Source organism: Solea senegalensis, linkage group LG9 (assembly GCF_019176455.1).
Source record: "Solea senegalensis isolate Sse05_10M linkage group LG9, IFAPA_SoseM_1, whole genome shotgun sequence".
NCBI lineage: Eukaryota > Metazoa > Chordata > Actinopteri > Pleuronectiformes > Soleidae > Solea > Solea senegalensis.
In genome coordinates this window covers 20,502,453-20,519,342 of record NC_058029.1, presented here as the reverse complement: position 1 = coordinate 20,519,342, position 16,890 = coordinate 20,502,453, and the positions used below count along the sequence as shown (strand labels likewise).

At 40.2% G+C, this 16,890-nt stretch overlaps 2 protein-coding genes across 2 annotated transcripts; one reads left to right on the top strand and one right to left on the bottom strand.

The window, feature by feature from the left end:
- Positions 1-1,527: 1,527 nt before the first annotated feature.
- On the top strand, positions 1,528-4,604 carry cdc42ep5 (CDC42 effector protein (Rho GTPase binding) 5). The gene is made up of 2 exons (XM_044034500.1): positions 1,528-1,838; positions 2,692-4,604. The coding sequence occupies exon 2, from the start codon at positions 2,694-2,696 to the stop codon at positions 3,648-3,650; it is 957 nt and encodes a 318-aa protein (XP_043890435.1). The 5' UTR covers positions 1,528-1,838; positions 2,692-2,693; the 3' UTR covers positions 3,651-4,604.
- Positions 4,605-4,919: 315 nt separating this feature from the next.
- grwd1 (glutamate-rich WD repeat containing 1) lies at positions 4,920-15,020 on the bottom strand. The gene is made up of 7 exons (XM_044034499.1): positions 14,752-15,020; positions 13,020-13,137; positions 11,509-11,674; positions 11,204-11,414; positions 8,671-8,816; positions 6,041-6,232; positions 4,920-5,463 (listed from the first exon to the last, which is right to left on the bottom strand). Exons 1-7 carry the CDS (start codon positions 14,972-14,974, stop codon positions 5,155-5,157), a joined length of 1,365 nt encoding a protein of 454 aa, XP_043890434.1. The 5' UTR covers positions 14,975-15,020; the 3' UTR covers positions 4,920-5,154.
- Positions 15,021-16,890: the final 1,870 nt, after the last annotated feature.

Genomic DNA, 16,890 nt, shown 5'->3' with positions numbered 1-16,890 from the left:
CTGAATGAATAATTAGTTCCCATTGTTGAGCTGATGGCTGCATCATCACACAAATATGCTGAGCATTTGTCACAACAATGACTCAATCTCGCACCATTGTATGACTACCTGGGGTTTGGTATTGCTCATGGGTTTTTTTTTTTACCCCATGGGAGGAAGCTGGTCAGTGTGTACTTTCTGCTTTTCTCCAGTATTTTCCAAAAGGATTCTTCACTGACTGGACATACTGTATGAGTGAATCAGTGAATCAATTATGAACCAGACTGACACCCTTCAAAACGGTGCTCTCATCAAATGGGTGTTAGAGGACATTAGAGTGTTATATTCCATAACTGATCTGTCAATATTATGGGTGTGAAATAAAACTTGTCTGGTGCACGGGTGTGGCATTATAATTAAGCATAGCGTGAAAAACTCTTCGAAGCATTTCAGCCCATTGCAACAGATACCAACAAATGTGAACTGAACCCTCAGAAAAATCAGATGAGATGAGTTAGATTTGAGAAAAGTTGCAGTACCCACAAAAAATAAAATTATATACATACTGTATATATACACACACATACATATATATATATATATATATATATATATATATATATATATATATATATATATATATATATATATATATATACATATATATATATATGTATATATATATATATACATATATATACATAAAACTTGCCCACTTTCTGGACAGAGATCTTAGAAGTTGTTCCTGGAATCTACTCTCCCAGGTTGAGGGTTATCACAGTTACTCCCCACATCTTATCTAGCTCCTCTTCTCAAGTGTCTTGTGTTCCTTCTTCTTGATGTTGCTGTCACTTGAGATTGCCACATCTCTCACTACTATCACTATCTTCTGCTGCTTATCGACAACCACTATGTCCAATTCATTAGCCACCACCAGTTTGTCCGTCTGGATCTGGAAGTCCCATAGGTTCTTAGCCCTGTCGTTCTCCTCAACCTTCCATCTTGATCCTGGGATGATATTTCACATAAGTTCAAAATAAAAGTTTTTGTTTTGATATGGAACGATAAGTAGTTTACAATATAAACATATTTATAATGTAAAATTAATCTTTTATTAAAAGAAACCCCATACAGAAATAACTCATAACTGGATATTAAGTGGTGGACCACATATGTATATATATATACAGACAGAGATTATTTTTCACATTATTTCAAATTATGATATATATTCATTTTAAAGATTTATGTCTGTATCTCATCAATTACTTGGACATCTAATGTAAAGCACATATAATGTATCACCTTGGATAAAACTTTGGATAAAAGTAATAACAGAATAATAAATAAATAAATACGTGAAAGACATGAAAGGTAAAATTGCCAAATTGAAACATTTCACACATGAAATCAACACATATTTCCATGATTACATTACATTTCCCACAACACAAATGCTTAAATTGATATCAGTTATAACTGTATACTTTCTAAAGAGTTGACTCGTAAACGTATTGACATTCCAAACATCTGTTTTGTCTGCTCGAGTAAAACTTTAACTCCAAATAAAAAACACAGTGTGGACATTTGGCCTCGTTTATATTTGAACCGACTGCGTGTGGAACAGTCTTTGATCCAGCGCTCCCCAATAAGTGTCGCGTCACTTCCTCAGCAGCCTGTGCCTGTGCCTGTGCCCATCCCTTTGGAAGAGAAAGAAAATTCACGCACAGACGAACGACGGCGAGAAAAAAAAGAGCGAGGGAAAAAAGCGGAGAAGGAAGCGCGAGCTAAAATCCAGATGAAAAAGTTGGACAGCGAGGAGGAAGCCGACCTAAGATCACGTTATACGCTTTAAAAAAGTAAGTTTTTCAGACACGCTTTCAAAGTTCTTAGAAGTCTCAGTTAGTAGACCCGGTTGACTTTTACATCGATCCGAACGATCCTCTCACTGCTGGGTCAGTAAGGGTTGTCCGCGCATGCTACTTGTATAAGCCACGAGTTATTTGTTTATCTATAATATGATCTATCATTTACTTTTAAGTGTTATTGGAAAGTCTTTAGGGTTGTGGTTTGGCCTTTGAGCCCCCTCCCCTCCCTAATCTAGCTCTATCTCTCTCTCACACACACACACACACACACAAAAGTGAGATCAGTGTCATCAATGATAATCTAAGCTGCAACGTGTGAACAACACGTCACTGAAGTTGTATTATCTTTATAAAACACCGTCAGATGTTTGGAGTAACACACACTGTCACTTATTAATTCAAAATGGTTGATATTGTCTTGTCATGTTGACATGTTACATGTAAATAGGGTGTCAGGACTCAGGGGGGTTTCATATTACGGCCTCAGATGTTTTTATAGAATGTTACAGTCTTGTTTTTTTTGTCCACAAACACCCTGAGGGTAGAGAAAAGTATGTGCTAGTGTTGCATGTGTGCGCTTCAAGTACAAGTCTCAGCATGGCCTTCACAGCCACAGCGGTGGCAAAATGCTCATTGGTTTCCCACAATATTGCACAACATGGTGAAGTTTTTCACACTGTACCATCTTATCAGGAGGCTGGACCCAGGCTCCAGTATTCACATGCCTTCTGCACGTCTCAAATGTTATCTGATTTGCCGTCAGCACAACCTTCTTTGTTCTTTATTCTACTGTGAATACATAAATAACAATGCACCTCTGCTGTTTTGTTGCTCCCTTCTTCAGTCATGCCACTGCACAAATCATCATCCCGGGCTTCTCGCCTGGACCCTACCATGATCTCAGCACCACTGGGTGACTTTCGCCACACCATGCACATTGGACGCGGAGGTGATGCCTTTGGAGACACCTCCTTCTTGTCCACACTTGGCCCGAGTCCTTCCAGCACTGACGCGGGGAGTGCAGGGGTCACACCAGGTGCTGACCCTGAGGTGGCAGTTAACCACAGTGATCTTCATACAGATGCTCCAGGAAGCCCAGAGGACAATGAGCTTCACTCAGAGTCAGTATCTTTATTCACCCTAGACCTGGACCTGGACCTGGATCTGGGCCCGTCTATGCTGGGAGATGTATTAGGAGTAATGGATGGATTGGGGCTCGACTCCAAGGAGGAGGACGTGTTGAGTCCCAAAAGTGCCACATCCTCCATGGAAAAAAGGCAGGGGAGAGAGGCCACAGGCATGTCTGTGAACAAGCAGAACGAGCTGAATGGGAAGAACTTGGTTGGGTTGGATGGAGACCAGGTGGGAGAAAGCAGGATACCAGATGGAAATGGGATCAAGCCAAAGGGGTTAAAACCCAAAGTGAGATTCAGTGACAAACGCGAGGAGATCATTCGCCAGGCATCTGAAGAGGAAGAAGGTCAAGGGTTCGACTTCCAGGATGAGAATCAGCTGGTGTGTCAAAGTCCAACAAGGGGTGAGAGTGAGAGGGGGGAGAGCCGAGTAGCGGAGGGTGAAACTGAGTTCATCAATCACAAAGTGGAGTTGCCACCTAGTCCTGCATCATCACGTAGCTCAGAGAATGAAGGAGACGTCCCACTGGACAGGAGGAGGGTGGACAACTGCCACTCAGAGACTGATTCAGAGGAGGACGAGGATGAGGAAGAGGAGGAGGAGGAGGGAGGTGAAGCAGGAAGAGGCTACACATTTGAAGATGAGTTTGATGATGAAATTGGTCTATAGAGTACAGGTAAAAACAAGTCTTTGCTGTTGAGTAAATCAACGATACTGTATTATTTTTCTTCCACAACTCACCATGTCAGTGTCATCTGTACGGTCGGTTTAAACACAATCATATCTCAATGCAAACACGACTCTGAGGTATTCCGTTAAGACGATGTTGCTCAACTGGAAAAGGCATTTTATGTTTTATCTACAGGGGTGACAGATTTGCCAGGGACTGTCATTGTTATCAGAAAATGCAAAATGGAATTTTTGGTTATTACAGTGAAAAGTTTATAGCACTTTTACTTTATTTCCTTCATCTGGAAGCATTGCTATGAGACTGATGTGAAAAGTTAGATTCTAGCTAAATGAACGATGCTTGCTTCTTTTTTTTTTACGTCATATGAATTTTCCATCGCAAGTGCACAGAACAGATGTTGTGATTACTGAGCTTTATGTTATAGTGGAGCTGACTTACTATAGTGCCTTGTGCTATATCAGTGTCGTATTAGTTATTTCTTGTATTGCATGTTTATTACAGTCTGCCCGTCTTCTCTTAATGTTTAATACTTTAAAAAAAAGCTTCTCCTGGATAATGTCAGAAAATAAAGTTAACCTGTGTATTGTGAAATACTGTGAATTAGTCACATTCCTACTCTGACATTGTTTCTCTGCTTTAAACTGCATCAAGTCTGATATGAGTTGTCTTGGGGCTGTGGGGCTGGACTGATACAAAAATGCTCAGACAATCATGGGATTTAAAGGTCAAGTTGTAAATTGGGACCAGTGGTGTATTTTTGTGTTTTTTATTTTCTTCATGTAAAATGTCTTAAGTTTAATTTCACAATGCTGTAAAGTGGGAGAGGTCATTATGTTCAGCTGTTGAAATTGCTGGTTGAAATGCATACAAACCTGTGGTTTAACGAGAAATACAGTGAAAACAATAAAATAATTATTGGGATTGTTATGTAATCACCTGCTTTGACTTTTCATTTCTTTAGGATTGACTCCAGAAGAAAAATGATAACTTTCTATTCAGTGTGAATCATGAAGACCCCAGGCTTTGTCCAAAATCCCTCTCTAGTACCATTTAATATTCCTGCAATCAATAAAACAAAATGTTTAGTCTAAAATCTAATTTTAAAGTTTACTATTGCTGAGACATCGGCACAGTTTGTGCAGCCATCAGTGCTTCTGTGTATTATTTATAGTCGTCATTACCAGTTAAACACATTGAGAGCAGTGCATCTTTGAAATTATTAAATTAGGTAATCATAACAATAACAGTTGTTTCAAAACGTTTTATTTTAAGCACGTAATGCCTAAAATAGTAAATCTATCTGTACAATGTACAGACAGAAGGATGAAGATTATAATACCAGGAGGCATAAAGAAAAGAAAAAAACATTACCTACATAGCTAAGTTATGTACATTATTACAAGCTTCTTAAAGATCTGCTTTTACTGCTCGTTAAAAATAGTTCTTTCAAACACACACACGCAGTAAACAGACGTGGACACACTACACAGATATTGTCCTGAACAGGTTGAATCCTGACAGAGCTGTGGAGATCATCACACCAGGTAACTGTGGGTGCCAGTGTATCTCCTTCACCTCCGACTGACCCTGGTGCAGGAAGAGCAGCTGAGGCGGCAGGTCTTTCATCTCCGCCACCCTGGCGCCCGCGTCGCACGACTCCACGGACAGGTCCCACTGGCTGACCACATCGTCTGCTCCCGACGCGGCGAACACGCTCGAGTCTATGGGGTTCCACTCGACTGAGGTGATGGGAGCGCTGTGCTGTTTGAAGTTGGCCACGGGCCGCCCAGTCTGCAGGTACAGGAGGAGCGAGAGCAGTGAGCTGTGACAGCAGTTCATCATTAACAACTGCCAAGCCTTTAGAGGAGCGTTAAATTGATATTTGTTCCCACATAAAAAGCAAACACTTCAAACCATAAAACTAATACTTAGTTTTATGGTTTGCAATATGTTTGGAATAGTTACACACCAATGCGTCATAAAATCTGAAATTGTCTACTGTTGTAATGTCAAGAGCCCTAAACACTGTGGTCTTTGGAACAACAACATGATTACTTTATTGTGGAGACGTCTATAAAGCCGTAAAATACTCACACCGGGTAATAAACAAGTGATCACTCACAGGATCAGTGAAGCCATTTGAGTCTCGTTTCAAAACATACTTCAGCATCAGTTTTACTTTAATGATAATTTTACACAAGTGTTGTCTTTTGGTTGGATTTCTTTCCCCATCTTTACTGTCAGGGATTTTATTTATGCAATGTTTAGCACTTTGTACATTGTTTTGATAAGCACTGCATAAATTAATATTATTATCTGTGTTGTTATTATCAGTAACAACTTAAGATAAACTGTCCCTGCATTTTACCTTGAACTGCCGCAGGTCCCACACTTTCAGAAGGCCGTCGTCACCCCCCGACAGCAGGAATGGTTCGGTCCTGTTCCAGCTGATCACATTGATGTCTGATGAGTGAGCTTCTTCAGCAGAGATCATTGAATTGGGTGGTGAACGAATGTCCCACACACGAATGGACTTATCCACTGAGCACGATGCAAAAACCTGAGGCAAGAGGGAATCAGGATTGTGAACTTTAGCTTTAATATAAACAAAACACAACTGTATTAAAGCTGCAGTACATTATCTTTCAATATAATGTCTGTACTGATTGAGCCCATCAGCTCCACACAACTGAGTTTCTCATGAGAGCGGTGTTTAGATCTCATGTCCCACGCTGTAGACAGGAAGTGATTTGTTATAAAATGGAGTCAGATGGCGGCAACAGCAGGTTTGTGCTTGTAAAGCGAGACCGCTGCAAACGGGTTGGAGTATGACTGAAAACTCAGCTCAAAAATCGGGTCGTTTGGCAGCTTGACAGGACCGCACAATGATTCTAGTCTCCACCCTCCCCTGCACTGCCACTGTATACAGACAAACGCTCCCTCGGTCAGGTCTCATGGTCTCACATGACAGCCTGTTTTCACATGAAGGACACGACATACAAACAATGTTACATCACTTCTGTTCATGAAGACCAAATGGGTAGAATAATCACATCAACAAAACAACTACACACTCATCTGGGAAAAACAAGGACCATTTCTAGACTACTTGTTGAACACGTTTGGTGTTTTGAAGGAGTGTGTCTGTGAGTCAACACTAATTATGGTCCACGGTGTCGTAAAAAGTCCTACACAGAGGAAATAACAGTGCACAGTGCACACTCCTATGTCACATCACACAGTAGAAGTGAAAAAGGTGACAACATGTGACAGACTGTAGGTTACTCATTCACATACTCCAAACTAGTTCAGTGACTTCAAAGTGCAGTGACTATGACGGCATAAATAGCATATTTTAGTGCAACATAACAGTGATGACACAGAGACTGCTGTGGTTTTAAAATCAACAGGATTCATTCCATTCAGTGCCTCCTCTCATCCATATAAACACCACAACAGCAGTGTTAGGATTTGGAAAATCCTCACTGTGTATGATCAACAGAGCTAGTTCAGCTCTGAGGTCAGCTCTGAGGTCAGCACTGGGGTCAGCACTGGGGTCAGCACTGGGGTCAGCACTGGGGTCAGCACTGGGGTCAAGGGTGCAGTGTAAATATCTCAACATGCATGTCTAATACTTAGCATCCTTTAGTTTTAGGAGGAACCCCAGTCAAATATGACACCATGTTTTTTATTTAAAACCATTGTCTTAACAATCACTATGTTTACATGAAATCAGAAAGAAAAAAAAATTGAATTACTGTATTGGTCCAACTAAAACCGGACTATTAAAATACTTGTAAACATGTTGGTCTGACTGCGTGACAAACACATTCAGATGATGTCATTTGGAGTCAAACTACTACTACTGCATGTGTAATAGTTGGACCAAGTCAGACTCAAGCTGGCCTGGGCAGCCTGCACATGTCACGAATAAAAAACATGGAGATATGTGAAATTATGCTCGGTCAGTTTGAGAATTCGATATCATAAGTTAACGGACTGTAGAAAGTATGGTTGGCGTAGTGGTTAGCAGCAGCAAGAAGACCCGGCTTCGAGACCGGGTCAGAAAAACAGTCTTTCTGCATGGAGTTTGCATGTTCTCCCTGTGTGTGCACGCCTGGGGTTTCTCCGGGTTCTCCAGTTTCCTAAAACTAACAAGCTGAAAGGGGGCGGGCGTATCGTCACCTAGTGTAATGGAGGTGGAAACACTTCAGGCAATATAATAGAAATCCCTCCTACTCTTTGCATACTGGGACAAGGACACCGGTCAAATTCAACAGCATAGTCCAGCTACAACCATAGCTCGACTTAAATGTGCATGGAAACTTACATCCAGAAAAAAACATTTCAGCTTCAAAAGAACTACTAACACACCTAAAAATATATGTCAGGTGACCATTCAGGTAAACTGAACATGTGCCGATAAACAGGAAGCTGTTTGATGAACCCCAACAGGGATTTTAGTTGAGACTGAGAAGTGGCACTTTTCCATTACATAGTTCCAGCATGACTTGGCTCAACACTTCTTTTTTTTGCTTTTCTGTTAGAGTTAGTACCTGGTACATTTTGGTGACCCTAACCTTCACGGTCAAACAGTGGATAATAAAAATGGTCAGAAAGCCAGTGCTGGTAACTGCATTACCACTATCAAAAGGTTTACTTTTCTGCATACTTTTAGATTCCTGTACATCAAAACAAGAATGCTATTGTAATTTAAGAGATTATTGTATTCGTTTTCCTATTTCACATTCATATTTTTACATTTATTTGATTTCTTTGCTTATTCCAGGTCACTTGCCGACCCTTTTTGCTCAATATTGAGCCATCCAGTTTCAAACCTCTCACTTTTTAGGGCTCATAAATGTTAAATGTAGCAGCAGGTGTATTTGGAGCAGAATTTATGCAATTTTAAATGAAAACAGATCCATGTGGACACGGCTTCATGTGGTCTTACCCACTACATCACAGATGATGTGTGTATGAGGAGGACAGACGTACTGTAGCTTCATTGGGGGACCACTGCAGATCCTCCACAGACTTGCTGTGGGAGCTGAAAGGACGCTGGTCAATCTGCCACGACACGCCTCCCTCCTGTGGCTCCCACACATGGATGTTCTTTTTGCAGTCTCCGCTGACAAGACGACCTGTTCATAACACACAGGCACAACAATCGACTGAAAAATACCCATCTATATGTTCAAGATGAATTTGACTTTTAGCTACTGCTATTATTATGAATATAGGGGAACACACATTTGGTCAAATATGTGTAACAGCTCTCTGTTTTTAGAGGAACAATTCCATTCATGACACAGTCCTCATGTATGTGTGCTTATAAAGCAAATATAGACCCAGTACTTAGCCATTAGAATAATAAATAAAAAGGGTTACTATGACTCTACAAATAATAAAATATGACAACTAATTAGTCATCAGGTCCCACACCCTTGGAAGCACTGTGCATTTTAAAAACATTGGGCATACTTTTTGAAGTTTTTTTTTTGGTCAAGTAAAAGGAAGGACCTGTAAAGACTTTAGCCTATTCCTTTTTTGGTCGATGACTGTGTTGAAGAACATTGTGTGAAATGGATCTGTGAAATATGTATTCTCTTTGACTCTCTGCTGAAGTGAGAAAGAATGGGATCAGCAAAGCAGCTCTCGAACACCCTGAAAACAAAGACAGTTCATTATCATGGTTTAGGGGAAGCTTTCACAAAGGTTTCAACTGTTAATTTCGACTCAAAGGAATGTTGTCAGGAAATGGAAGGCCACAGGCACAGTTGCAGTTAAACCCAGGTCTGGCAAACCAAGAAAAATACAGGAGCGGCATTGGCGGAGGATTGTGAGAATCACCTCCAAAAGAGAACATCTGGCTGCAGATGGTGTATCTGTACATTGTTCCACAATTCTGCACAAAGAACATCTGTATGGCCGGGTGATGAGAAGGAAGCCCTTTCTGCGCCCACGCCACAGGTATAGTCGCATGGAGTATGCAAAAGCTCATTAGAGCCAGATTAATTTTGGACTTTGGACTGATAAGACAGAAATTTGAGTTATTTGCTCATAACAAAAAGAAGAGCACTGCATTTCAAGAAAAAACACCTACTATCTAATGTCAAATTTGGTGGAGGTTCCATCATGCTGTGGGGCTGTGTAGCTAATTCAGGGACCGGGGCCCTTGTTAGAGTCGAGGGTCGGATGAATTCAACCCAGTATCAACACTTTCTTCAGGATAACGTTCAATCATCAGTCACAAAGCTGAAGTGGCACAGGGGTTGGATATTCCAACAAGACAATGACCCTAAACACAGTTCAACTTTTACTAAGGCATTCATGCAGAGGGAAAAGTACAACGTTCTGAAACGGCCGCCACAGTCCCCTGACTTAAACAGCATCGAAAATCTATGGGCTGTCCATGCTCGGACTGAACTAGAGCGCTTCTGTATGGAAGAATGGTCAACAATACCTCCATCCAGTATCCAGACGCTCATCACAGGCTACAGGAGGCGTCTCTTGGGGTGCCCACATTTATGCACCAGTCTAATATTGTTATGATGCCTATTGCATATTTCCTGTTAATCCAATAAACCAAATGTCACTGCTGAAATACTTCTGTTTCCTTAAGGTTTGTCATATATGAAAAGGAAGTTGCTTCTTTGAAATCCCAACTAATGATGAACAAAAATCCTAAAAATTATAAGGGGTCCCAAACTTTTTCATAAGACTGTAAATTGAAAATCTTTTAATCTTCTCTCAGTAAAATGTGCATCAGTTCATTGTGTCACTTAGTGACAACTTAAAACCCGACTGGGGCGTTAGAGTCTGTTTCTGTAGCTGCCATTTTTCAGCTTTCTCAAACAATGTGCTTATTTGCATTTTAGCACAATAACCCAATTTCAAATCAGTTTTTAAGTTCAAAAAAATATTTGGAAGAACATTATTGGCAGAGACGTGATGTTCTACTGAAATGGGGGACGTCTGATTGACACAGAACATGTTATTTCAGTCAGTTCCCTGCTTGATTTCTGTGGAAACCTAAAAAAAAAAAACATATTGCCCTGATTCTTTTTTTTCTGAAGCTATTCCATGGTTAATTTATTATTATTTCATATTTTTTTAAATTTTATTTGATGAGGAAAAAGTGCCCCCTTCAGTCACTTTGGGCTAATACTATATCTGGTCCATGAGCCAGTTAAATGATGTGCTGTGGATTCAGATCCAAGGGTTTAGGAATGTTTGTTGATCTAAAATTTGCTGGAAATTTGGCTGGAAAACCAAAGAAATGCAGAAAGTGATTTGATCGTCTCTGGGGAGGAAAAAGCTCCAGTTTGGAATGTACACAGAAACAGAACGAGAGATACGTGTGAAAAGGGAGTCAATTCATTATATTTAGTACAGAGTGATCTTACGTTACTCTTATACTTTAAAAGCAGACTGGGTGCCGTTGGGTGGCATGCGAAATACACAACACAAGCATTTAATAACTCAACTGAACTCAAATGTTTTTTGAGGTTTCAAATCCCTCACTCACCAGGAACTGTAGGTGACCAGTCAACGGCAAAGCCTTCACTCATGTGTCCTGAGAAACTGAAGAGAGGCGTGGCTTCTTTCTGCTGTTTCACGAAAGCTGCCATGGCAGTAGAACTGTGGACGGCCTCCAACTGAGGGCGGAGGTCAATTATTTCTACCTGTCCCTTCTCTGACCAGACGGCGGCCAATGACTGTTCCCCTCGCTGGGTCACCTGCAAACGAAGAAATAAAAAAATTATCTGTCATTTTGAAAACACGTGGAAATACGAAGCTAGGACGGTGTCATTTACGTAAACGTCATCGTACTCGGACTCTGTTAATCCCTCCGTAGTGAGGCATCATGGCCAGTTCCATCTGTGGCTTCTTGTCTTCATCCTCCTCCTCCTCATCATCACTTTCTTCATCACTACTTTCTTCCCCCTCCTTTTCTTTCTCCGTTCCATGAAGGTTGTGCATGCGCATGACAAGAAGTCTGCAAGAAAGTTAACAGACAGTAGAAGGTGAGTTACTCTCATTACATCGTTTTAGAGAGTCTCTAAATCTTTATCTTCTATAAACACTACCTGTAAAACACGACTGACTGAGCTCTGTGGTCTGTTAAAGTGGGCTTGCTGATACAATACATAAAAACCTGGGCTGCCACAATCTACCGATTATGAATACGTCAATGTATTAGTATGAATATTTATCTTTTTTAAATAAAAGCAGCTATATTTTTGTTTTCTGGTATTCTTTGCTCCTCTATACTTCACACATACAGACATTTCTGACATTTTATGGGCCAAACAACTAATGTAAACTGATCTAAACTAAACAATTAATTGAAAACAAATATTAAACAGATATTTGATATTAAAGGTACTGCTGCTTGCAGCCCTAGTAATATAATTGCTGCTCTAAATATTAGGATTTTGGATGAATCAGCTCCATTTACAAAGCTGCAGGGAGTTAAAGTGAAAACGAAACCTCATCTCAGTGATTTAATCCAAACATGTGGCTTTGAAAACCAAGCTAAACGTCACACATTAAAGAGTTCATTGTTTCCCTCTCAAATGAAGTGTGGTGGGCACAGGACCAAAATAAATTTAAGTCCTGACACATAAATCGGAACAGTAAATGGCCTGTATTTATAGTTACCTAATATTTTCTGGACCACTCAGAAAATGCACTACACATGGATGCACTGTATGAATGTGTGAGTGAATGGGTGAATGTCAGTACTGAAGTGTAAAGCAGCTCGATCCCAAATCTTTTACATTCATTCATGCACTGCAGGGGCACATGTAGACTAGAGGAGCCGGGATTCAAACCCACAACCTTCCAGTTGCAAGACAACTCGCTCTACCACTGATCCGCTATCACCGCTGGAGTAATTGGATTTTAAATGGCGCCCGTTGTTGCCAAGTAAAGCCAGGTTTGTACATATTGAAGTCAGTACAGTCATTCCAATGTCGACTACTCACACCTCTACACGTGTGAGCGTATGATAAAAAATCTAAACGTTACAAAGACATAACTGAGGCAGTGCCAAGGACATGCTTCCAGTGTGCATAGTTGAGAAGTTTTAAAGGGTTTACAAATCTCATGACCGTGCTTGACATTACTATTTTCCTCTGTTTGGTCTGACTGATAACTGTAGTGATTAAAATAAGAGGAAAGTTTATTAGTTTAGAATAAAAGGGTTAAAAGTTAAAATACATTTTTTTTAATTATTCTTAATTAATAGGTCATGAAAAATTATCAATATGAAGTAGTTATATCTTGACATGCTTTTCAGCCATAATCACCCAGACCCTTGTCTGGAGTTGTGTACTGACCTGTTGCTCAGAGCTGTGTCGGCCTGCGTGCCAGCACAGAGCAGCATGGACAGAGGGAACTGCTCCCTGCCTTCTCCATCGCCATCCTTCAGAATGGCGAAGCTGAGACACGGTGCACCTGAAAACACCAAAAACAGACACATGAAAATCATCTATATTCACAAATGTAATCTGGAACAGAGGACAGAGGACCAAGGGCCCAGCACTGGAAGGGCCCTATAGAGAGCTATCGTTGTTATCACTATTATAATAAGACATAATAAGACAATTTATCATAACTGTATCTAACATTTTGCAAAGCTGTCATTGAATGGTTCATTACAGAGCGAGCAGTCAAGTAATGTTTTGTCGTTAAAGAAAATAACCAGAATCATACATTTGCTGTCACCTTAAAAAGAAGTTGCAGCATCAAAAAACAAAAGTGAGGCAGGAAAAGATGGAGAGGGGGAGAAAAAGGGGCCAGTTTTTCAGGAAGAATGGAAGCCTTTTAGGGAATTTTCCTTGATGCTTTAAGGCTCATTCACATGTAAAATGATCAGAAATACCCACGATTATTAAAACCGGGTAAAGCTGCTCAAAAACAATTTACACCATTCCCAATGCTAGATATTGAATCTGTCAATAGTTATTTTTTGGTGCAGAAAATGTCAAACCTGGAAATGATGTCCTCAAATGTCTTGTTTTATCCACAAATTAAAATGATTAAGTTTTAATGATTTCTTTGTTATATGGAGCAAAGACACCAGCACATATTCACATTTAAGCTGAAAATCAGAAATTCTTTAAATGAAAAAACAAAACAAAGATAAAACACTTGAAATAGCTGACAATTCATTCAATCAATTATTATTATTATATTATTATATATCGATTACTGGATTAAACGAGTAATTGTTTCAGCCCTACCTGAAACCAACATGTATTATGGAGTCATTCCCACTGCTATAAAAAAAAAGTTTAAACAGGTTTTTGAACAATGGGAACAGGCTATAATTGAAACCTATATCTGAATCACTGCTAAGTCTTTAGTAGAACTATTGTTCAACAAATCAGTAAACTCGGAGTATTCTTTCATGGGCCCAAGGTTTCACGTGGAGAATTCACCTATACATACATAAACCTTTTGGGTTCATATGAAGTGTATTTATTTTTCTCTGCTGTCAATTCTGAAAGGTTGTGTTTGAGACAGATTGTTTTTGTTTACCATAGGGCTGTGCAAGTTAAACACAACATGTGTTATGTAGTTAATAGCGTTGAGGTTAATGGAGTTACTGATGGTTCATCAATCAAACCTCTAGTTTAGGGGTTTATTGATTTTTTTTGTATTTTGCTCATGTTTTTCTTCAGATTGAGCTCTCAAGTTATTATTTATTGTTATGATTGATGTTCATGTGTGTCTTTAGATTTTTACCTGACACCTGCATCTGACCTCAGCACTGTGATGCACATTTTGTACATTTTGTTACGTTTGACAGTGGGATGGTTTTAAAATGGCATTTTTGGTTAGGTTTTTATGACAGAATACATTTTGGAGTCTTGGACCTGGCAAATACTCCATATAATAACACTAAAACAATCAAAGGGAGAACTAAGCATTGCTACAAAAACTAAGTCATTTAAAAAAACAAAAAGTCAAAACTAATAAAAAGTGAAAGTAATGGAAAATCCCAAACTATTATATCCTTGTGTGTTTGTGTGCTGACAGTCTCTCTCTCAAACACAAATCACTTGCCTGTCTGACACTCGTGGTACATGCGGTACGCAGAGCGGTCCATCTCCAACTCCTCTCCGGGCTTAAGCGGCTCGATGCCGGGCACGTACACCTTCCTCTGCGCCTCCGCGTCCGCTCCTTCGTCCTCCATGTCCACGCCTTCGTCATCCTCACTGCCAGCTTCGTCCATCTCCTCCATTTGGTCTCTTTCTTCGGCAAACGTGTCGTCGTCGGGCGCAGACATCTTGGCAGAGGCGCAGTTCGCTTACTTCCGGTGTAGGGAGCAGCCACGTGGTTTAAACTGCCCGGTCTGTCACTCCCTCCTCCCATGCTGCCTCTCGCTCCCTCTCTCCCTCTCCTCTCCTCTCCTCTCCTCTCCCCCCGTTTACGGGAATTCAGCTGGCCCCTCTGGCGCTTGGCTCCCTGTTGCCAGGAAACTTCAGACTCTGACTCGTGGGTTGACAAAACGGTTTTTCTTCATTATTAATTTTACCTTTTTTTTTTTACCTTTGACTGACGTCATCAACGTGAAATGGGGATTCAGGGCTTGTCAACATGTGTGCACTATTCATACTTACAGTAATTTGAGGCTTGTTCCATGACCATCCTATGATAGGTGTACCTAATAAAGTGACCACTATATGCATTTTAACTATCATGGAGTACTAGAGTACTAGTATAGTCGGCCATGTGTTGAATTGAATGACAATAAAGACCTAAAATCCTCGCTAATGAATCAATCATTTCCAGCACAGGAGGTATTCTGAGGTTGATCACATATTGTGATTGTTGCATTAATCTCAGATCAGTGTAACGCCTGCAGGAACGGAGGGGTTAAAATAATCCACTGTGAATCACTGATGTGGAGCAAGAGTCAGTCGGAAGAACTTCGAAATGGGCAAAGGTAACTTCAGTCCAAAAGACTTTGATTTGAACCGTCTGTTCCAGTTTTCTCTCTTTGCTGTGTTTTTCTTCTTTTCCTCCACCACTAGGATTATCTGACTTTGTGTAATTTGCATTCATGCTGCATTACGTTTGTCTCATCCTCCCAAAAATGACATCATGCCATCAATACTGTGGAAGAACAGTCGATGAGAGGTCGAGATGCCGTACAAGCCAAACAATCAGACCCCACTGTGACACACACACACACACACAATTTACCCAAAGTACCTTCAGAGTTATGAAACTGTAAGAGAACACAGTAGCACACATTAAATGTGTGGGTGTGTACAAGCAGGGGCAAGTGCGAGCACCAACTGGTGGTGCACTCTTTGTTCCTTATGCTGATCCTGACAGGAGTCAGAAGTGAACATCTCTGGAGCAGATGGTTCCATCCAGAGCACATTCCTCTCTCATCTGCAACTCATCTCACAGTTTGTTTTTTTGTTCTCAATAAAAAAAAAAAAAGAAAGAAAAAAGAAGTCTGTGTTACAAAATAGATATTTAGGATTTCTACATAGGAAATGTCTCTATTTAGGAGCTGGCAGACAGGATGAAGCTCACAACATAAGCCCCTGTGTCATGGAGGTGGAATGCAAGCTATGAAACAAAGTATAATCTTTTTTCAGCCAATTGAAGAAAAAGGATAGATTAGATACATTCTTACTGACAAACAGTGGTAAAGGAAATATTCATGAAGTAAAACAACACCAAGTAAGGAAACAAGTACATGTGCATTCATTGAAAATACAGAAGCTAATCATTAAAGCTGTTGTCAGTGAGTTAGTTTTATTCTGACACACATGATTGATCTCAAGTGTTTGCTCAGTGGCATGGATCATTCTGTTTCACCAGACTATGAAAAACCTTTTTTTTTTCCTCAAGTATCAACACACAACATCCAATCAGGAGCCATAACTCCACAAAGAGGAGGTGGTCCGCTCTGCTGATAAGGTTTAGCTGTTTGTCTACGAACGATGCCCGCCCTCCTACCTAATGTGTTCATGAGGTGTGGCAGTGAGGAGAACGTTACAGGAAAAGCTTAGTTTACTGAAAATGAAACTTAAAATGGATATTGTGATTGTAACACGGCTATAATTATGTTATTAGGTTAGTAATCATGTAGTTTAGTAGTTTCTATTCTATAAACTAATCACAATTTACAGGTAAAATAAGCAACAACTACAAGTGTTATTATAAATATAGCTGAGTAAAAGG

Coding starts and splice junctions, on each gene's coding strand:
- cdc42ep5 (XM_044034500.1), top strand. CDS start 2,694: ATGCCACTGCACAAATCATCATCCCGGGCTTCTCGCCTGGACCCTACC.
- grwd1 (XM_044034499.1), bottom strand. CDS start 14,974: ATGTCTGCGCCCGACGACGACACGTTTGCCGAAGAAAGAGACCAAATG. Junction 13,138..14,751: donor GTACCACGAGTGTCAGACAG/GCAAGTGATTTG, acceptor TGGTGTTTTCAG/GTGCACCGTGTCTCAGCTTC. Junction 11,675..13,019: donor GACACAGCTCTGAGCAACAG/GTCAGTACACAA, acceptor ACTTTCTTGCAG/ACTTCTTGTCATGCGCATGC.